Genomic DNA, 22,416 nt, shown 5'->3' with positions numbered 1-22,416 from the left:
CATTTATGAGTTTTCTCACACTGGAAGTTTTGACTGAGCCATCTTGGGCTCGATTCAGCAGGTCTTCCTGCAGTGGTGTGCAGCCCCCCTTTGCCCTTCCTTCTCATTCATTTCTGTGATGACCACTGTGCTTCTCGAACTCCGTTCCGGAAGGTCGTCTTTCCTGAGCTTGTTTTTATGCGTAGGTGTGTGCCAGTGGCCATCAGTGTGACTACCGAAGGTTTTCAGTTATTTGTGAAAATTACTCTTCTTGTAGTTATTCTTACACAGTCCAAAGTATAGTTCTTATGTTGGGGGAGTTCTCTTACTGCCCCCTCCACTTCCTTTCTCCTCTCCTCCTCTCCCTTTCCCTTCTTCCCGCTCTTTCTCCTTTCTACCCACCTCTATTTTCTCCTTCTCCCTCCCGTCTCTTCCCCATCCCCTCTCCTTAAGACTCAAACCTTGAATGCATTATGCGTGTAAGACAAACACTGCCTGCCCCTGTGCTGCACTTCCGGACACTTCCTTTGGAGGCTTTGAAGATATACAAACTTTCTGCAGCCTCCACAGTTCACCGTGTGGTGGTCAGAGGCAGGCGAAAGCTGATCTCTCAGAGATAACAGAGGAATGGCAGTCACCAGAGGTTGAGAAGGACTGGATGGGTTCGTAGGAAGAGGACGGTTAGCAGGTTAGCAAGTAGATAGATAGTGCAGCTAAAGGGGAGGGATACGGTCCGAGTGCACAGAAAGGATCTAGCACAACGGGCGGGTAGAGCGCTCACCCTGTGTGCAGAGAGCCTTGGGGTTAAGCCCCAGCTCCTGCAAGAGTGCACGGCGGAGTGGTGGTGAGTAACACTAGTTAGAAGAAAGAGTGTTATCAACACATGTCGGTGAGGATGTTTTTGACGGGTATCTGATCATTCCCACCAGTCATCGTGTATGTATATATGAAGATAGCACAGCCTACCGCATGGCTTTGTGTAGTTACTGCAGATCCATTTTAAAACCTGTGTCTGGTCCCTGTGGCAGCACCCATCTGTAACTCCAGCACGCAGCAAACTGAGACAGTAGGTAGGTCTCGAGTTCGAGACCAGCATGGACTATCTGGCTAGACCTGGTGTTTTTTTTTTTTTTAAATCCAGTTTATTTAAAGGTTTTCACCTTTGGTGTCAGTGTAATGCTCACCATATGTGTATCATCCTCTGCTGCAGACAGAGGAAGTGCTTTGGAGGGTGGACTCAGTGGAAGGTGTGGCTTCAGAAAGATCTATGGAAACGCGGATGCTTCACCTCAGCGTTGCTCTGTGGTTGCCAAGAAAGCCTCTGCTCATCAAGTGCCTGGACGAGTGACTTCCATGTGTTGGGTTTATGTTTGCTGCCCAAGAGGACCAGCTTCACTTCATTTAACTTTAGGAAATACTAGAGTAATGCAGGTCTCTGGGCGACAAAAGACCCTGCCCAGGACAGCATGAGGCAGGCATGCTGGGAGTGCTAGTCTATGCAGCAGGGTTCTCAGAATTTCCCTGTCATGTGGTCTGATCTTAATCCATTTTCACAGTGCTGTGTTGCCTGTGTGTGTGTTTCTTTTAAAACCTTTATTGATTGATAATCGTTATCGGAATGCCAGAATAGCCATTATTAGAATTTTTGCTCTGTAGTGAAGTTATGCAGGCATTATCATTTTTCAAGCAGTTAGTACTTTTAAAATCATTCAGTTAGATTAAATTTTGCCTGTGTAGATTTTTTTTTCTCAATTCACTAATATTTTCTCGCATCTGAAAAGCATATCTTCACTCCCAATTGTCCCATAAAACAGTAGGCACGACCTACATTTTTCTAGTTGTCAGTTGAGCTGTGGGTTTTTTGAGACCCAGAGCTTGTTTCTAGGTATGATTCTTAGCAGACTGAGTCGGGGAGGGTAGGAGGACTACATGTGTTCGTGGGAGGACTGCACATGTTCAGGGAAGCCCACTCCTCCCTCATAGGAAATTCGGTTCATGACTTAGTGACTGAGAGCTACGCGGCTGCACTTGAGAGCCAGGGTGGGCTTTTCAGGCAGGAGGTTCCTAGGCCCTCTCTGAACATAATCAGATATTAGAAGCCAGCTTTCTCCATGGGACAGCTCTCGAGCCAGACCAGCGTCCCTAGCACCTGTAGGCCAGTGTCACTCTGTCCTTTTCCTCCAGGGATTTTTTTTGAAAGGAGAGTCATGATCTGAACCTGCAGAATCCGATCCCCCCCGCCCTTCTCCCCTCCCCCGCTTTGTTTTTAACTCCACTCCCTCTTCTCCTTTTGAGACAGGGTCTCACTTTGTAGCCCCATCTAACCTGGAACTTGTCATGTAGACCAGGCTAACCGTGAATTCACAGAGACTCATCTGCCCCTGCCTCCTGAGTGCTGGGATCAGAGACACAGGGTGCTCTTGATTCTTCCTAACAGGATTTCAAAGGGCTCAGAAGTTGTGGCCCTGTGGGCTCCTTTTCCTAGGACTGATGTCTTTCTTGCTGGGTAAAAGCAGAAGACTCACCCTTTCATGAGGCCCTTACACAGTATCTCAGGTCTTAGGTAACTAACCGGGGGGCGGGACTGATTTTAATAAGTACACGAGTAGCCACTGCCTTTTAGGAAACTGCTCATTTCTTCAAGAGCCATCGGGTTCCTCTGAATCTGGGACCACAGAGGGCTGAATCTAACTTCTGATGAGCAAACGCAATCCTGGTGAAGACTAAGGTCCTGAGTATGAAGGAGGAGTTTGTCCTAGCAGGGATGATTCTGTGTACTGATCTGCTCAAAAGTAACTGAGCAGAAGAAACATGCAAGGGAGGGTGTGGAGGAGCGGCTCGCTCGTCACCCGACAGGCCCACAGTGGGGCAGCCACCCCGCCAGCACAGTCACACGTTCACCAGCCCAGACGTTGTTGACATCCACAGTGAAGTTACAGACTGTCCCTCCCTTTCTTTTGCTTTATTTTGCTTCCCCCTGCACCTGGAAGCCGTTAGCCATTTCCCCACCATCCTGGTTAGGTACCCCTCTCCACGGCTCCCCTGGGCCACCTGCCATCCCAGCTGGGACACAGATGAAAGTGAGACTGGGCAAGAGGTTCTTGCCAGAGCTCCGAGCTCAGTTGGCGTGATCCCCACCATCCAGAAGCTAAGAGCTGGTAGGCTGCAGAGCTGACATCAGGCTGTCCGAGGATCCTGCCTCATTCCACTTTAAGGAGATGTAGGATGCTCTTTCTCTTCCTGTTTTAGTCTTTTTTTTTTTTAATGTTGTTTTTATTTGTTTGTTTTTTCTGCTTGTTTTTAAATTCCTCCCAACACTGAAGTGTTTAGAAGCGTGGGAACCAGGAGGGGATTGCAGCTGGAGGTGCTATGATTATTGCGTGGTGAGGCTCGTAGATCAGAGGACATCCACAGTTTGTCAGTCTCAGGTCCCAGGAGAAGGAGGCAGCCATGCAGTGTCCCTTAGGGGAAGCACTGGGATTGTTCAGGACATGAGGGAATAGCATGCCAGCTTGAATAACTTCAGTGGCCTCTGGGCTGGGGCAGATGCTGAGCCACCAGTGTGACATCTGCCCCAGCGGCTGGGGACCTGGAGCATCAGCACCTCCTAGAATTAGCAGGTGTGGGAGAGATGCTCTCTGAATTGATTCTTTCAGGCAAATCATGTGCTATCTTCAGGAGCTGGCTAGGCCTGCGAAGATTCTCCCCAAGGACAGTAAGAGTCACATGTCAGAATGGCAAGACATGCTCAATATGAGGAGGGTGACCAAAACCCTTTAATTAGTCTTCGTCCCTGTCAATCACACACGACCGACAGGCCCATCCCGTGCGTGCCTCAGCAAAGACCTCTCCGGCTCCCCAGAGCCTGCTGTGCCCAGTCCTATAAAAAGAAGCCTTGAAATTAGATGGAGTGTGCCTGACGGCCTGTGTTCTGTCCCTTCCAGCCAAGACGGACACAGCCTTCAAGGCGTTCCTCGATGCCCAGAACCCGAGGCAGCAGCACTCATCCACGCTGGAGTCTTACCTCATCAAGCCCATCCAGAGGGTCCTCAAGTACCCGCTTCTGCTCAGGGAGCTGTTTGCGCTGACCGATGCGGAGAGCGAGGAACACTACCACCTGGACGGTGAGCAGAAGTTACACATAGACACGCGCACGTGAGCACACACAGAGACACACACACAGACATATACATATGTGTGTGTGCAAACACATACATACACATCCATGCATTCACACACGCACATGGATACACATACACGTACATACGTGCACGTGCAAACACATGCACATGCATGCATACATACACATGCATATGCATACACACACACACCTCCACCATGCCTGTCCCAGCCTAACCTCTGCACAGCTCCTTCTCAATGCCTGTGTTCTTTTAGTGGCCATCAAGACTATGAACAAGGTCGCCAGTCACATCAATGAGATGCAGAAGATCCACGAAGAGTTTGGTGCTGTGTTTGACCAGCTGATTGCTGAGCAGACGGGAGAGAAGAAAGAGGTAAGGAGTGTTGTTGAACCCCACTCCACCATCCCCCTAACCCCCCCTCCCTCCCAGCATGATACTCTCTTTTTATGAGGTGCGATTGTTTCCGTTGGCTGGTGTTGTGCAACAACACTTTTCCTCAGGAAATACAAACACCCGACCTCAAAAAAGGACCCCATGATAGACAACAATACAGACACCACCAAAGTCTAGTTTGGCGAACTAGTGAGTTTTATTGGGGTTACATATAGGAATATGGGTAAGGGGTTACTTACAGGAGCAGAAGTGACTCAAGGACAGCTGTATCACCAAAGCCCACCCCAGCATGGTGACAGCTAACAAAAGCTGGGAACCTGGAGCTCATTGCACAGCCTGCAGGCAGCTCAACAGGTTGGACAGTGTCCTTTCCAAGTGACTCAGTTGATCTAAACCTCTTCCAGGAGCTGGTTTCTGCTTCTTCAGGGCAGCTGGTCTGGGCTAAGAATATTCACTGCATCCTGACTTGTCTGAGAGTGACTCTGAGCTGTCTATTTTGCTTACGGGGGGGGGGGGGGTGTTACGGTGAATCCTGTCAGTTTCAGGGACTTCCTGAAGCTGTTTTGAGTTATTTAATGTCTGTCTTGAGGATCTTCCTGGGAGATGGAATACTTCAATCTTGAGGAAACTGCTATACATCAGGACTATTGTCTTTAAAGCCCCATATGTCATAGTTTCTTTTACTGTCACTTTGAGGAAATACTCAGACCATAGCACTTAGAAGGAGGCTTATGTTGGCTCACAGTTCAGGGTAAAGTCCATATGGCAGGGAAGTCACAGTGACAGATGCTTGAAGGAGCTGGTCACATTGTGTTGTAAGTCAGAGAGCATTACACACATACTGGTGGTCAGTTCACCGTCTCCATTTTTCCCAGTCCTGATCCCTGCCTCTGGTTAAGATGACCCTCCCCACCCCTTATAAAGTATCCCCCAAGGCCAGCCTTAACCTAGGCAGTTCTTCAGGTATACCCCATGGTGTGCCTCCTACGCATCGAACTGACTATGCTCAAGGCTACACAAGAATCTTTATTTTTACCTGAGCTGTTTCTTGGTAGAGTAAACATGCATCTGGTGTTCTGTTCTTTGCCTTTGGGGTCTCTGGTTTTCATTTGTACTGCATGAGGAAGTGAGCACCCTAACCCAGTGTGGGCTATTTCTGTGAATGCCTCTGGGGTGTGACTCTGAGTCTCCGGGTTAGGGTATTAGTTTTCATCAAGTACCAGCCACATAGCTAGTGCCTAGCAAATTAGAAGCAGCCAAGGGGATATTTTCCCTTAGTGGTCCATTGCTCCGGAGGCTTCAAAGGGAGAAGAAACCAAAGGGCAGCTGGAGACCCAAGGGCTGCGATTGGGCAGAGTGAGCAGCACTGAGCCTCTTGGTACTGTCACTGAGCGCAAAGTTGTCAGGACGTCTCGGAGGTGATGGCAGTCCATTTTTACCCATGCCTTTCAAGGCTTCTTTCTACAACCCAGATAGATCCTTGCAGGAGCCAGATTGCTGTCTTGGGTATCCATGGCAGGACTGTAGAAGTTCTTGAGGTCTGATAGAGATGTGTTATGCCAAGTTCATAACCCAAGTCATGGCTGTGCCCCAGCTCACATGGGCAGGGATCTAGATTCTACCGCATCTGGCAGGAGGTGACTAGAACATCATGTAACAGAAGGTGAGTGTCACATGTACACAACACACACATATGCACCTACCACACACACCTGCCATATACATGTGCCATACGTACCATACACATACATACACCACACCATATGTACATATATACCACAATCACACACATGTACCACACACATCTACCATATACATATGCCATACATACCATACACATACATATACACCATATGTACATACATACCACAATCACACACATCATATACATATACCACATACACACCACAGTCACATTATATAATAATCACATACATGCCACAGTGACACACACACACACACACACACTTTTGTTTCCTGGAGGAAATAGAGTTTAACCCTCCTATCACAAAGACTTTTTAAAGACAAACTCCATAAGGCCGTATCTCAGCACATCTCCTGAGTATTAATTATGTCTACACTCTTCCACGGGAGGTATGTGGAGAGCCATGGTGGAGACTGGTTCCCTTAGCTGCAGATGTCCTGCCAGTTTGCTCAGTGTGTGTTACTTAATATCAATAAGTGTATTGATATGAACGCTTAATATTTTTATTCTTGGTAATGATATGCCCCGGCAATAATTGCCATAATTACTAGAACCCCTGTCAAGGGAGGCATGTTCAGTCTGAGAGGTGATCCTCGTCAGAGCGGCTGGCAGCTGGGCCTGGAGAATGGAAGTGAGCTGCCTGGTGCTGAGGCAGCTGCCGGGTTGTCGCTGTGCATGAACACAGTCGGAACCCCTAGAGGTCACATGCTGCAACGTCAGTAGACGCCATTTATCCTTCAGAAGTGAAATCTCACGTTTTCTAGGATCTGAAGCATGGCCTTAAGGAGAGAATTGGACTTAATTTTTACAGACCCAAAGAATTGAGTTGAGTGATCAGCCGGTGGCTGCCTGAGAGGCGTCTCTGAGGAACTTACGGTGGTCTGTAGCACTTACACGTAGGAAAGATCATGGAGTTTTGGGACAAGCTTACCTAGACCCCAGCTGATTCTCTCACCTATAATCTCGTTGCAGAGAGCACCTGCCTGGGGAAAGGGGAGCACTAGGTTTTGTTTTGTTTTTTTTTTTTAATTGGACATAAGTAAAGTTATTTGGGAAGAGGGACTTTGGTTGATAAAATGCCCGACAGGTTGCCAGTAGGCAAATCTGAGGGCATTCTCTTGATTAATCATTGATGTGACAGGGACCGGTCTTCAGCAAAATAGTACCTACCATTTCTGGGCGGGTGGTCCTGAGTTCTCTAAGAAAACAGGCTGGACAAGCCAGTAAGGGGGACTCCTCCATGGCTTCTGTTTCAGTTCCTGCTCCAGGCCCCTCCCTGTCTTACGTTCTCTCCAAACTCCCTTTTGTCACAGCTGGTCACTCACCACACGTGGTGGCCACACCTTTGCTGTTGGACATGACAACAAAACCAGAGTGAAGTTTTGTTTCTTTCTTCATGGTTTCCTGGGTAGTTGAGCTATGATTTTTCTCCCCTAGTTGAATTTTTTTTGCCTTTTGAATGGGAAGGAAGCACATTGGCTTTTTATATCTAAATTGGTAGCATCGCAGTTTGAAGGCTTTGGGACCATCATTGAATAATCTGAGTATTGCGAAACTGTAACAGTTAATTTGATATTCAAGGTGGCTGTTAACTGCCACATGGGCAGATGGCAAATCTGGACCGCAGCATGGTTCAAGTCTCAGGAAGGATGGACAGGGATGGTGTGCATCGCGGCACAGTGTTTGGAACAGTTTGCAGTTTATTTTTATTTTTTTTTTTTTAAAGATTTATTTATTTATTATATGTAAGTACACTGTAGCTGTCTTCAAACACTCCAGAAGAGGGAGTCAGATCTTGTTACGGATGGTTGTGAGCCACCATGTGGTTGCTGGGACTTGAACTCTGGACCTTCGGAAGAGCAGTCGGGTGCTCTTACCCACTGAGACATCTCACCAGCCCCCAGTTTGCAGTTTAAAGTGTATGGCTGTCTCTATGAGGGGACCTGTCTTTCATTGAATGTTCATCGGCTGCTGACCCCTGGCAACTGCGAGAGCCACGGTGCTGTTGGGTGAGCACAAGGCTACCACTGGCCGCTTTGGCTCTTCATGCCCGCTTAGGTCTAAAACAAAACCCCTGGTCTGAGTCTGTTTAGCACTTGATCGTGAGAAGCGCCCGATTGGAGTCTGACCACATGGTCTCTGAGGAGGCCATTGTCCGTTTCACATGTGTGGCAAGAAACCTCCAGACTTCTGGTTCTGCTTCCCCGGGTCTAAAGTGAAGTACGGGTTTCTTTAAAATGAATTGGAAAAGGGAAGCCAGATCATTCTACCTCTCGCTGAGGACTGAACTCACTGGTGTGACTCTGGGTGCTCTGGTGGGGCGTCTGTCATCCATCCTCCTTAAGAAACTATCTTCATTGAATATAAACGTTTTAACTATGTAGACTGTGAACCCTGGCTTAGCCCCCTTTGTCATCTCATTCCTGATATTTTGATAGATAAATATAGAACAAAGGAAAAATTAGAACTTTTTTCTTCATGTATATTAATGAATGAATGCTGTATGGGGTGTTTCTAAATTTAAGTGTGAGTATATCCTGGTAAACCTATGTTCAGATAGAAATGTCTAAATCAAAAAATATATTTAATTACTGGACAAACTCACTGCAAGTTAAAACATTAGCTAAAACTATGGTAAGTCAAAGCCATCTGTCTATAACACACAACATGAAGCTTTGGTTCTCACTCACACACACACACACACACACACACACATTGTAGAAATGCCAAATAAAGCTATCTAGTGTCTTTAAGTGCATACTAAGCAAGCGTTTTTAGGAGCAATATTTCCATGAACTATATTTGAAAGCGACCTCCTCCCGTATTGTATAACCACATGCAGACCTTCATAGGATGACACCAAGAGTAAGTAAGCTTTTCCCGCCTCTGGTTTGCAGGTTGCAGATCTGAGCATGGGTGACCTGCTCTTGCACACCAGCGTCATCTGGCTGAACCCACCCGCCTCACTGGGAAAGTGGAAAAAGGAGCCAGAATTAGCAGCCTTCGGTATGTGTCAGAAGGGGGCGCCGGGGATGGGAAACAGCTGACTCGGTTTTCCAAACAAGAATATTCCCTTTCCGAGGGATGTTTTATTATAACAAAGCTAATTATAGCCTGCTGCTCCAAATAAATACAAATGAATATAAGTTAAACCTTCTCGATAAATGGGTTCAATGGTAGCCACTCAGCTTCGTGTGTGGGCATGGCTCTGCACATACAATCTGGGAAGTGATCTTTTTTTTAACATCTTATTTTAAAAAATAATTTTACCTGCTTGTCCATGTGTCCTTACAAAATAATGAACTGATAGTAAACGAAGAAAAGCCGAATGAAGGATCAAGAGTAAACTGTTTCCAATAGCTCAGATCCTGGCCCTTCATCTCCTCCGTGGCTCAGCTCTGCTCTACTTAGGAGGCCATTTCTCAGCTGAACTATTGTGGTGTCTCCCCAGGTTATCAGGGGGCTCCCAATCGTGTTATTAGTGCTAGTGGGAGTAGACATATTGGTCATTTACCTTGATAATCTATTTCAGGGAGGTCAGGTGGAGGTCAGATAGGAGAATCTCACCCTCATGTTTTCTGAGGGAGAAAACCTAAGCTGGCACACTGGGAGACTGCCTAGTTCAGGAGCTGCCACTTGTGGCTTGCAAGTGTGAATATGGCCTCTTGGGGGCTGTTCCTGAGCACCAAGTGCTTAGCAGCCCCTGCTGCTGTTTTTTATAGTGCTTTTTGTCCCTATCCTTCCCTAGAAGGCTCAGGCTAGGAAATCTAGCAGGCGCTGCCCTCCCCTGGCCTGATGTTTTTGGCTTGGGAAGGGGCAGTGCTTACTGCTTTTTTTTTTTTTTTCCTCACTGAATGTTCTTCCTTCCCTGATATATTCCCAGATGGACCTGCCCAGTCATATTCAAAGCAGTGTTAAATACTAATGTTTATTGACCACTCCCACTTCAGAGCTACTTAACTCTCATTAAGGAATTAGGCCAAAAAGGTGAATTCTAGTTCCTGAGTTACAAATACCGTGTGTGTTAGATGTAGAGAGAGTGTGTGGGGGCTTAATTCACATAAATATAAATCACTTAAGCAGTTATTAGAGGCATTGCACTAGTTAGTCCTTCAGCTACTACAGTGAGCACAGCTAAGTTTAAACCTTAAAACAATAAAGCTAAAATACAGTAGAAACTCAATTGCTGTGAGTTACCGCAGTCAAGCGTGGCAGCCTGCGATCTTCTGTAATGGCCCCTCCTGTTTCTCCCTTGCAGTCTTCAAAACGGCCGTGGTCCTTGTATATAAAGACGGTTCCAAGCAGAAGAAGAAACTTGTAAGTGTTCTCCCTTCGTCCCATATTTTCCAAGTGTCCCCATCTGCTGGTCTAGTTCTACCCTTATCGGCAAAAAGCCTCCCATTTCCTCTGTGAGTGTCCCTAAGTTCTCTGGAGGGGACCCCAGTCTGCCTGCTTCCTTCAGACAGGTTCCTGTGTGGAGCACATGAGCAGATACATACTGAGCCTCCCCGTGGCCAGAACGACTTTTGCCTGTCTGTCTGTCTGTCTGTCTGTCTGTCTGTCTGTCTCTCCTTCTTGTATGAGGTTTATTTTCTCTTTGTTGTCTCTTTCCCTGACCCTCTCCTCTGCGTTTAATTCGCAAGGCTGTTTGCACAGCATCATATTGGTCACGCAGCCTCTGGAATCTGGCAGGGAGCGGAAGTGTGTGAGGCTGACGTGATGTTCCTGTGGCTAGCTCTGAGATCCCCGAGTCTGTCACTGATGTGCAGAGTGGGGAGCTGGTTCAGGCAGACGACCTTGCCCTTGAACAACATTCTGCTGCTCTCCCGCAGGTTGGCTCTCACAGGCTGTCAATCTACGAGGAGTGGGACCCTTTCCGGTTTCGCCACATGATCCCTACCGAAGCTTTGCAGGTCCGAGCTCTGCCCAGTGCAGGTAAGCACTGGCGTCTGCCAGGTTTCCATTTCTCTCCTCCTCCTTCTCCTTCTCCTCCTTCTCCTTCTCTTCTCCTTCTTCCCCTCCTCCTTCTCTTCCTTCCTCTCCTCCTCTTCCTCTGCCTTCTTCTCTTTTATATTAAAAAGCTGGGTATGTTTGTATATGCATGCATGTGTTATGTCACTTCCTGGGGAGGTAAGAGGACAGCTTGCAGCAGCTGCTTCTCCCCCATCACGCAGGACTCAGAGTTTTCTTAGGCCACCATGCTTGGCCACAAGCACCTTTGCTGCTAAGTCATCTCTCTGGGCCTGGGTTCCCATTTCTTACCCATGTGTGAGTTATGTCTATATTCATTCCTGGTCTGTCCTCCTACCTCTTATCTTCTATGCTTAAGTTAATTCTTCCCTCTATCTCCATTGCCTCATATTAACACACACATACACACACACACACACACGTATACACACACGCATATGCACACAGGTGCATACACATATGCATGCACACACACGCACACATGCACATATTCTACCCATATACATATGTGTGTGTGTCTGTCTGTCTATCTATCTATCTATCTATCTATCTATCTATCTATCTACACATATATATATATTAACTGCTGAGCCATCTCCAGCCCCCTTTTTTCATTCCTTAAAACCTTAATACAGTATATTTTGATCATATTCACTCTTCCCCAACGCCTCCCAGATTTCCCCCCATCACTACCCCTTCCCAAACTCTGCACTTCTTCTTCTTAATCGGTAACCCACCAAGTCCAATTTGTGCTACGTCTGTACTCAGGAGTGTGGAGACTAATCTAATGGAACATGGTGGCCACACCCTTAAAGAAAACCAACTCTCTTCTCAGAAGCTGGACTCTCAGTAGCTGCTCAGCTAGGGGTAGGGGCTGCGAGCTCCCATCTCTATGCTAGAGTATTCACTACACTGCCTCCTTTTAAACAGCTTCATTAACTAGTGAATGAATGAATGAATAAATGAATGAGCCGATTAAGCGAGCAAGCAGAGTAGGTGCATGGGATTTTCTTTAGAATTGTTGTAGGGGATTGCAAACTTGATTTACAGGTAAATTGGCAGGTGCTTTGGGATCGTAGGTCTATTGCCGCTGTGGTAGTATTTTGAGGTTTAGACACTTAAATGCTAGTGCTGTCCCTTTTAAAATTGATATATGTGTATTAGAGTTTTGTTTGCTGGTTTGCTATACGCCATATGCATGCAGTTCCTGAAAAAGCCAGAAGAGGGAGCCAGACCCCCGGAATAACACTTGTTAGTGGCCATATGGGTGCTGGGAAGTGAAGCCAGGTCCCCTGGGAGAGCATCGGAGTCTTTTAACCAATGAGCCACCTCTCTAGCCCCCCCCCCCGATGTCTTTTAATGCCATTGTCTTAAAGTTAATCGGTTTATGTTATCTGATCATATTTCCTCAGACCAGGTTTATAAATGTGGAGGCTGATTTCTGTGGCAGGCAGTGGGCTTCTTAGCCAGGAATTTTGCCTTGGTTAAGGACATAACTTCACATTCTGAAGACAAAGCAGCCTTTGTAGTAATGACATTTCGTCCTCCCAACCTCTGCCTTTCATTCAAATCAAATTTAAAGCCTTGCAGATAAAAGCATATTTTAGTTGAGTTATAAAGACTGGTCACAATGCTACATTATGGGGTACATTCCAGTGGATTCAAGAGACAGTACTTGAAGTTTCTAGATTTTTGTCTGAGTTTGGGGAAGTTTGGCAGATAGAGCATTAGGTGATGTAGCCATAGGGGAGGATTCTGAACCACTGGGGAAGTCGGAGCCTACAGGTGTGGAGCCCCTTACCCACCACTTAACACAATGTTGGGTTGTTGGCATGACATAGCTTCAGTCCTTGGAGCTGGCCCTCTGTTTCCATGGGTTCCACACCCGTGAGCCCAGCCAACAGTAGCTGGCTCTGTGGGTAAAGGCACTTGCCATCAACCCCGACGACCCGAGTTTCATCTCCAGGGCCCTGTGGTGGAAGAAGACAGCAGGCTCACATGTGTTCCCCAGCTTTTACGCGTGCCTGCTCACAGTAAATCCGTGAATGTTAACAGATAGTTTAAAAGAATACAGAGAGCAGCAGCTTCGCTCCCTTAACGCACAGCTCTGCTCTTGTTTAGTGGACAACTTGGGGAGGCTAGGAGAGGAATGTTTTGTTTTGGTTTTCAATTGTTTTATTTATTTACATTCCAAATGTTGCCCCTGACCTGACCTGGTCCCTCCTCCAAGAGTTCTTCATCCCATCTCCCTCCCCTTTGCCTCTGAGAGGGTGCTCTCTCCTCACCATCTCCCCCTCCACCCCCTCCATTCAAGTCTACAGGATTAGGCGCGTCCTCTCCCACTGAAGCCAGACAAGCTCTGCTACATATGTGCCAGGGGCCACGGACCAGCCCACCTATGCTCTTGGCTGCTCCGTGGCCCCTAAGCCAAGTCTCTGAGAACTCTTAGGGGAGTCCAGATTACTTGATTCTGTTGTTCTTCCTATGGGGTTGCCATCCCCTTCAGCTCCTTCAGTCCCCCCCAACTCTTCCATGGGGTCCCCGACCTTAGTCCAGTGCTGGGCTGTGAGTATCTGCATCTGTCTCAGTCAGCTGCTGGTAGAGCCTCTCAGAGGAGCCGTGCTAGGCTAGAGAAGCCTGTTTTGAGTCACCAAGGTAACCTGTTTGGGCGTTAGCTGTGGTCAAATAGAGAGAGGACTCCAACACATAAGCCAGTGCTGGCCTCCCCTTGCCCTGTCCTGGTGAAGGTGCGCACTGGGCTCCGAGGAACCATTGGCCCCAAAGAACTTAGCGCCTACCTGAACTAGTTCAGCCCACGAGGCTGGGGAGCAGGGTGGCTTTCCTCAGTGTGGCTCATCTGCGAGGCCATCTGCGAGATCTTCATGGTGTTGTATTAAGATCTGTGTGTGTGCGCACTCGTGCATGCTTATGCGTGTGTGTGCCTGTGTGTGAGAGAGAGAGAGAGTGAGCATGTGCGTGTTCTGTAAGCCCCTCAGTCTCTTAACCACTTCCCCCTCTCTCCAGCCTCTGTTCTGTTCTTCACAGCACACACTGAGCTCGTAGCGTCCGTCTGTCTCTTTAGCTCAGGGTGGAGGTGAAGTGACTTTGGTCTCAAGTTGCTTTGCACTGTCTTAAGCAGACACCAAGCATGAAAAATTCCTCTGTAAAAAAAAAAATAAGTAAGTCTGCTAAAATATGCCAAACCTGACATTATTTTAACTTATTTCCAGATGCAGAGGCAAATGCGGTATGCGAAATTGTCCACGTGAAATCAGAGTCAGAAGGGAGGCCCGAGCGGGTTTTCCACCTCTGCTGCAGGTGAGCCGGGCTCTGGGAAGTTGGGCCCCGCCCCAGGGACCTTCTTTTCTGTCTCTGCAGATGAGCCCATGCCTCCTCTCAGAGAAGTTAATACTTGCCAACGAACTGTAGCTGTGTAAATTAAAACTACTTTCATTAGAATGCAGACAGGAACCTGGTTTGCTTACTCGCTTTCTGAAAGGAAGCGGGCACTCTTTTCTGTAGAGCAGGGCGAGCTGTAAGGGTCCCTCGGAGAGTTTTGTCTGGCACTTGGCTTCACGGCCTCTTCGCACTCTGAGAATCTGCTGTGAGAGGGAATAGGGGCTGAAGGTCTTACCAGCAGTCCTAAGCTTTAGAGACCCAGCACAGGGACACTGACCACAGTGATCACAGGGACATGTAGAGGGACTCCTAAATTGTTGATATTGATTGTCCCCGCTCCTTCCTTCCTCCCGTGCTTCTGCCTCCTCCTCTTTCTGTCTCTTCCTCTAGAATAGTGTATGCCATCCTGTTGGGCTTGAAATATGACCCATCTTTAATTAGTCATGTGCGTTCAGTGATTAGCTCAATATTCATCTAGTTCTTCACGTAGAGTACCAATATGCTACACACTGCCTGCAGTGATAACAGAATTCATACCATTGTCATCACTCATAATATTTTTAATGTCATTGCTAATATAACAAGAAGACACATTTATCAAACATTAAGGGCGCAATGTACCTCAGGTTCATTGCTTCCTTAGTCAGCTTGAGGGGCAGCCAGGACTGACAAGAGGAGGCTCTGCCCAGAGCATCACAGAAAATGCACTGACTATGTTCAGTGTCTGCATTCAGATGGGCCACAGCCCACGAGACATGTTTGCCATATCATCTCTGGGCGGCGGCGGCGGCAGGGGTGGGGCAGCGTGGTGCTTGGGGCTGATCTCCAGAAAACTGTCACGCGTGTGCGCATGAGTGCACCACATAGATACACACACATATATGTATGCACACAAATGTTGAACTTGAAGAAAAAGAACTCTCACCTAAAAGATCCTTTGCTGCCGTGAGAATTGGGACTGTTTCACAGGTCTTAGGCACAGTTTTTAGGAATCTATCCTTGGTACTTAATGTGTGCATCAGGACCCGGGAAGAAAGAGCAAGCTCACTGGGAGGGCTGCCAAGGTGACAGTCTTGCGGCCCATTTTCTCCTTAATATCATTCTACAGCAAGTACGTAAGACCGAGACTTAGTGTCAAGAGCAGAATTCCGGCAACCTCTTGGTACCCAACAACTTCATCGTTTATCTATTCATTATTGGTGGGACTCTGTCCTAATATGGCTCTAGAGGAGGCTTTGCAAACCGTGAGGGGATTGCGTGTTTTACCTCTGCCACGAGGAGGCAGCTGAGCATGGGAACGGGGGTCCGTAGCCTCTTTCCCCTTCGCCCTTGCAGATGTTTATTTAGCTGCACCCGACGGCATTTCTAAGTTCCCTCCGTTGAGTCCTGGCTCCCTAACGCGTGTAAATCTTCTTTTCATAGTTCCCCAGAGAGCAGAAAGGACTTTCTGAAGTCTGTGCATTCGATCCTGCGAGATAAACACAGAAGACAGCTCCTCAAAACGGAAAGCCTTCCGTCAGCCCAGCAGTATGTCCCCTTTGGAGGCAAGAGATTGTGTGCGCTTAAAGGCGCCAGGCCGGCCATGAGCAGGGCAGGTACTGTGGGGATTCAGACCTACAAGATCCCTGTCACCCCAGCTCCACTGTAGGTCTCCAGGGGGCAGGAGTTAGGCATGGTCTGGGGGTGGGGGGCTGATGTAAGTAGGGTCGTCTTCTGTGGTGTGAGGCTCATGCCTTGTCTCCTTCCTGATGGCTTCTTCTGGGAATCTTCCCTTCGCTTGCGGTTCCTCCCTTCCCTCAGCCTTCCCTCAGCCTTCCCTCGCTGGCTCCCCTTTGGCTGGCACGCTCCTCTCTCATTGGCCAACCCAATGCATCCTCTTTTGGAAGGGGTTCTCTTAGCCTGCTTGGGGAATGAGAGTCGCTGCTTGGCATGGCAGCCAGCTTTGTTCAGTAGAAAGCGGTGAGTTGAGGTCAGCAAGGTCATAGCCCCTCTACTGAGAACACCCGTGACTCCACAGTCTAGCGGAAGACACAGCCCGTTCTCAGCGAGGATGCGGACGTGCTCTGGCATGGCAGGCCAGTTGATGCAGAAGAAGTTGACCCTCACTTCGTGCCTGTAACTTTAGTTTCAGCCTCAGGGTTAGTTTAGGGAAGGTTTCAGCTGCTATTGGGAAAGAAGAAAGAGGAGTTTAACTGGTCCCCAGTAAATTCTCTGGAGCACTTATCCCATGTCTCTGGAGCAAAGAAGAAGGGACACCATTGCCACCACGTGCAGATGGCAATAGAGCAAGCCCGGAAGAGTGTTATTTTCCCAGTGCTGGACTTGCAGAGAGAGCCATCCACATCCTAACCCTCCTTTCCTAAGATGCAGCCCAGAATTTTTCAGGGAGGAGTCCAGTAGAATAAATTTCCTCTACACACAGGCAAACAAACAAACAAACAAACAAACCGATTTCTACTTTTGACACAGTCACCTCCCCACCAGTCCTCAGTCGTGTTGCAGAGATGCAGGAAGAGCTGTGACGTCATAGGCGTAACCTACCAACCCTGACTCGGCCTGTTACAATCCTAGGTACCTTGAGATTGACTAATGGATGTCGGTGGAGCCTACCTGAAGTCTGTTCTCCATTCAGTTGATTGAAAACCTAGAACCCAGAATCCCAGACCCCCAAACTGCAAGGCTCTCCAAACAGCCTGAGAGCCATGCATACATCCATGCCCACAGCCTCTCAGGAAGTACTCTGTAAAAACAGGCTGTTGTTTCATGGCAAGAGAGAAATTTGTTGAAGTGTTTTTTGTGCTCCTCTTGTTTGCTGAGGGGTGTTTAATCGGGAAATATGCACCAATCTCAGGGACCCTAACTACCACTGGCTCTTGCTGTTAACTTAGGAACCTAAATTCAAAAGTGCATTTACAAAAAACAAAACAAATCCAAAACACATATGCACTCACATTTTGTCCATAGGATGTACCAAAGTTTTTCTCCTGAGATGATCTTAGAAATAAAAAACAAACAAACAAACTCATTACCTGCTCTAAAGCATTACGAATGCCAAGAGAAAGCCTCAACATGACAGCCTGTTGGATTTGTATAACTGAAAGCATATTTGTTTGTTTGTTTGTTTTCCTGCCAGAGGGCTCATTTTTTGGCTGAAAAACATTTCTATCCACCCTGCCTTTGACGTAACTCACTACCATTGGAGAGTCTGTGTTCCACAATTTCCAAAATGGCGCTCCAGTGGTTCAGGCAAAGACTGCCTCTCTGAGACGGAGAGAGACCCACTAATGCCATCTGGCTTATTAAATGTCCTTTTCATAAAAGGCAGACAACTGTAACACACTCTGCATTTCACAAGACCCGTGTGCAGTCTGGAGAGCGTATAGACAGATACCCCGCCTCCATACTTACTCTAAAGTGGGACTACTTCAGCCAATAACCGACTTAAAATTTCTCATAGTCTATAATCTTTTTATGGAAAATCTGAGGCTTATGGAGCAGCTAAAAGAATCCATCCCTACATCTATATTCCATAATTAGTATTTTGCTTTATTTTCACTGCTGCCCACCCATCTGCCATCTGCGTGCACCATCTTACCTTGGCACGTTTCAGAGGGGCAGCCATGACTGCACTTGGCCCCTAAATCCCACCATGAAGACCATGCTCACGTTTCCAGTAGAGCAGTAGTGAACTGATGCCATTCAGATGTAGCGATTGAGTAGAACAAGGTTGGACTGCAGTGGGGTTAGGCTCGAAGCGAAGACGACACTTTTAGGAGAAGTAGCTTTCCATTTCCTCCCATGTTGCCTGGAGTTTCTTTCTATTGTGCGGTGCCCATCTGGTCTGTGTGTGGAGATAATGGGACTCTCAGAACCTGGACAGTAGGTGTCTCCTGGCAATGCTGAAGCAGCCTCGCTGCTTTTGAGACTTGGGTTCCAGGACAGCTGCTCCTGACTGGTGTGTGCGTTGCTCCCTCCATGGAAAAAGCCTGTGTTGCATTTCACCTCAGAGTGTCCGATGCAACAGTTACTTCGGCCTCCGGGGAGAAGTGGCATTGTTTCCACCAGAGCCATTGCGTGCGTGCGTTCTTGCGTGCGTGCGTGCGGCGAGTGGTGGGAGCATTCATTGCTTGATTGATTGGAATCTCTATTTGTTTGCTTGCCTTTAGTAATCCTGGCTTCCTGGAGGGCAGTGGGGTAAATGAATAAACCCCAATATTTTACCTTGGAGTAACTTTCTGTGGCGCACTGTTCCTCAGTGCTAGAGTGGCATCTGTTATTTCTCTTACGCCACTCAGGCACACTGTAGTTTTAATTGCACTGTAGAAGAGTTGGCGATTCACAGCTTGGAGTTAGTTAGGACTATGGCTCTGCTTAGCCTCAGAGGTCATGTTGGACCTTATCAGAAAGGGTACAAAGAGTGGACTGGAAGGGCAGTGTCTCTGACAACTGACATCCAGTCTCCAAGAATGTGATGCCCTCAATCTAACTGTGGGTGCTTACGTCCCTGGAAAGCACTGTCCACAGCACAGTGCTCCAGAGAGCACAGCAATGCTTCACAGCAAAACCCCTGAAGGCTTCTCTCAGGCTTATCAAACACCTCTCTCCTGGCTACGTGACCCTCGGATAACCCTGGGGTAAGCTCTCTAGCTCTGTGCCGTGGGCACAGTCGTGTTGAGGACAGTCTCTGGCCCAATGCTGAGAACAGTAGACATCTGTGTTTCCTGTCATGTGGGTACACGGGTTAAAGTAGATTATTTCTTTCTCCATAACCCAGAGCCTCTAGTGTTTAGACCCTCACTCCTCACTTAGTCTCTGGGCCCGTCCTTAGATCTGAAGATCCCTTCAGATGTCTGAGCAAAGTAGACACCACTGGGACAGTAAGGGGTAGACCCCAAACTCCTGAAGCCCCATTCACCTTTTATGCTTCTTTTCTTTGCTTGCTGGGTTTTCATCTCACAGTAAAGCATGTGGGGGTTTATTTTTATATTTTTGTGTGTGTGTGCAGTGTCTGCCCCAAGCAAGTCTCTTGGGAGGAGGAGGCGGCGACTGGCCCGAAACAGGTTTACCATCGATTCAGACGCCATCTCAGCCAGCAGCCCGGAGAAAGAGCCCCAGCAGCCCGCCGGTGGTGGGGACACTGACCGATGGGTAGAGGAACAGTTCGATCTTGCTCAGTACGAGGAGCAGGATGACATCAAGGAGACAGACATCCTCAGTGACGATGACGAATTCTGTGAGTCCCTGAAGGGCGCCTCAGTGGACAGAGACCTTCAGGAGCAGCTTCAGGCTGCCTCCATCAGTCAGCGGGCCCGAGGCCGGAGAACCCTCGATAGCCACGCCTCCCGCATGACACAGCTCAAGAAGCAAGCGGCCCTCTCGGGCATCAACGGGGGCCTGGAGAGTGCGAGCGAGGAAGTCATTTGGGTCAGGCGCGAAGACTTTGCCCCCTCCAGGAAACTGAACACGGAGATATGACTTCCTTGTCCCTGTAGAGAATATGTGTGTAGATATGATGCCGGCCCCACCCTCACTCCGCCCACCCTCCTGTGCCGTCCACGAGAATGTCCCCTTAGGTCGCACTCTTGACACAGATTTTGGCAGCTGACTTGGGTCTGAAGCCATGTAGCCACCCACCTTCATCATTCTTAATGACACCAGAGAGAATCGTTCAGAATCCCAGACAAACAAGCTTGAGTCCTTTCCTCTGTGCCAAGGGCTTTCTTTTATTTATTCTCAATTCATCGGGGCCTGAAGATTTAGAACGAAGAACCGATAGCGCTAGAAATCAAACCGTCCCCACCCCAGCAGTCAAAACAGGGACAGGACGGTGTGCACAGATTGTCCCAGCTCCACCTCTCTAAATCCAGTCTCGCAGCTGAGGAACAACCACCTTCAAACACACATAGAGAAACGGAACAGATGGAAACACCTGTACAGCGTGCAGTGTTCTGACTCCTCCCCTCTTCAGCGTCCGAGAATATCTGTGTATCTTAAGAATGTGTGAGGAAAGGGTGGTCGTCTCTGTACGATGAGCCTTTATTCTTATTTTTTTTTTCTTCTGTTCATGTCTATAGCTGGTCTTACTCTGTGTCAGTGTCTGGAAGCTCTAGTTTTGCAGAGAATTATAAAGATGCCAAACTCTTGGAAAAGAGATCCAAATTTATCACTTAGAGGGAGAGAGAAGAAAAAAAAGAAACACTATTTTTTGTATTTTCCTTGAGATGCAGGGGCACAAATAGATGAGAATTTTACAGTGTTAGGTGTAACTCAGTCTGAAAATGAGGATATAACCTTTTGCAGAGCAAGCGGGGCACGATGACTTTATATTTATACACAAACGGCCAACAAGAAGCTCATGCTAAGAATAAACTTTTCTGAGAAACAGATTTTTTTTTTAAATGTATGAATCTATATTTGAGATGGGAGTTTGGTTGGATTACAGGGACAGGAAATGGGGCAGTGTGTGCGTGTGTCTGTTGTTCATGGTGGGGGAGGGGAGCCTCCTCATGGGGTTGCCATGGCAATCATTGGTTTTCCCATCAAACTTGCATCTTCATCCACAGATGACCTCCCCTTCCCTGAGAGTCCACGGCAGAATCTTAGAACCTCTTCAGAGACGTCCTTTGTGGTTAATATTTCCTCCATGCCAATGAGACAGGGTAAACTCGCTACGGGGCCTAACCTTCTAAATGGATGTCCAGACAGGAAGAACAAAACCCATTCTAGCACTTTCATTTTTAAAAAAAAAAAGGTTTATAGCTTTTTGTTCCGCCCTCCTCCTCCCCATTTCACAATGTCCATTCCTTAAGAAGGGTTTAAATAATATGAAAACTTTGTTTTTGGAAATAAAAAAATATCTATATATCTATATATCTATATATCTATTTGGTGTTTGATACATCGGTAGGTACTTTAAAGACCTGAATTTTATAGTAGCTTTAGCAATTATATTTTATAAGAATCAGTTATGACTTTATATTTCCAGATAGAGAGTTCAGAACACCATGCTCTAAAGCCTCCCCCACCCCGGCTTGCTTTCCTGCTTTCCTGACCTCTCTCCCCCCCCCCCCTTTCGGGTTTCCAGGGCTTTGAGCTTGATCTTTTGAAAGTTTTATTCTATTACAGTTTTTGCTATTACCTTCTGGTTTTCTTAAGAAGCTTTAGAGTGGTTTCTATGCCCTTTGTACCACTGCACTGTTCGTAACATCTCGGGGTCGATTGCGTCCGGATGGGAAACTGAAGCAGAGGTGTCGGATAGTCACATTTTCTGGTCTCCCTGCAACACGTCCATCGGAAAAAAAAATACTGGAAAGTCTGGTGCTTAGAGAGGGTGCCATTGTCTCTTGTATATACGGTCATGATGTGTCTATGTCAAAAGTTCTTATATATTTCTTTTATAAGCTGAAAGAAGGTCTATTTTTATGTTTTTAGGTCTATGAATGGAACGTTGTAAATGCCTGTCCAACAATAAAAGTACTGAAAAGGGCTTCGACTTCCCTGTGCCTTTTTTGATAAAGGGCTGAAGAGCTAAGTGTGGGAGAGAGCAAGTCCAGGAGAGAAAAGTCCTGTGATTGTGTGTGTGTGTGTCTATGTGTGTACACGTGTGCTTGCACTCTCTCTCTCTCTCTCTCACGCACACACGTACGCACGCACGCTCGCACGCACGCACGCATGCATGCCATACTGTGCCTGTGGAGGTTAGAGGGATAACTTAACAGAAATGATTCTTTCTTGTCATACCACGTAACCCCAGATACTGCAGTTAGTTAGGTGTAGCAGCAATGCTTGTTACCTGGTGAGCCATTTTGGTGGCTGTGGGGTGGGTGT

The 22,416-nt window shown here is 47.5% G+C and overlaps 1 protein-coding gene and 1 long non-coding RNA gene across 12 annotated transcripts in view; one reads left to right on the top strand and one right to left on the bottom strand.

Annotated features, from left to right (window-relative positions):
* The window catches only part of Tiam1 (T cell lymphoma invasion and metastasis 1), a 358,490-nt gene extending 336,415 nt beyond the window's left edge, over window positions 1–22,075 (top strand). For all 11 annotated transcript variants that reach the window (XM_011246112.3, XM_006522978.4, XM_017316936.2 and 8 more), the window contains 8 exons: window positions 3,924–4,103; window positions 4,375–4,493; window positions 9,117–9,225; window positions 10,478–10,536; window positions 11,052–11,154; window positions 14,421–14,508; window positions 16,012–16,184; window positions 19,595–22,075. In XM_011246112.3, coding sequence (XP_011244414.1) covers window positions 3,924–4,103; window positions 4,375–4,493; window positions 9,117–9,225; window positions 10,478–10,536; window positions 11,052–11,154; window positions 14,421–14,508; window positions 16,012–16,184; window positions 19,595–20,064 — 1,301 coding nt within the window. In that variant the 3' untranslated portion in view covers window positions 20,065–22,075. The remainder of the gene's footprint in view (window positions 1–3,923; window positions 4,104–4,374; window positions 4,494–9,116; window positions 9,226–10,477; window positions 10,537–11,051; window positions 11,155–14,420; window positions 14,509–16,011; window positions 16,185–19,594) is intronic.
* Window positions 12,742–14,806, bottom strand: Gm52239. The gene is made up of 4 exons (XR_003951896.1): window positions 14,676–14,806; window positions 13,989–14,351; window positions 13,737–13,850; window positions 12,742–13,160 (listed from the first exon to the last, which is right to left on the bottom strand). It is a non-coding gene; the product is annotated as a predicted gene, 52239 (long non-coding RNA).
* Window positions 22,076–22,416: the final 341 nt, after the last annotated feature.

This window comes from Mus musculus, chromosome 16, assembly GCF_000001635.26.
Source record: "Mus musculus strain C57BL/6J chromosome 16, GRCm38.p6 C57BL/6J".
Taxonomy (NCBI): domain Eukaryota; kingdom Metazoa; phylum Chordata; class Mammalia; order Rodentia; family Muridae; genus Mus; species Mus musculus.
The sequence above is the reverse complement of the archived record's forward strand: the minus strand, read 5'-3'. Positions and strand labels throughout refer to the sequence as shown.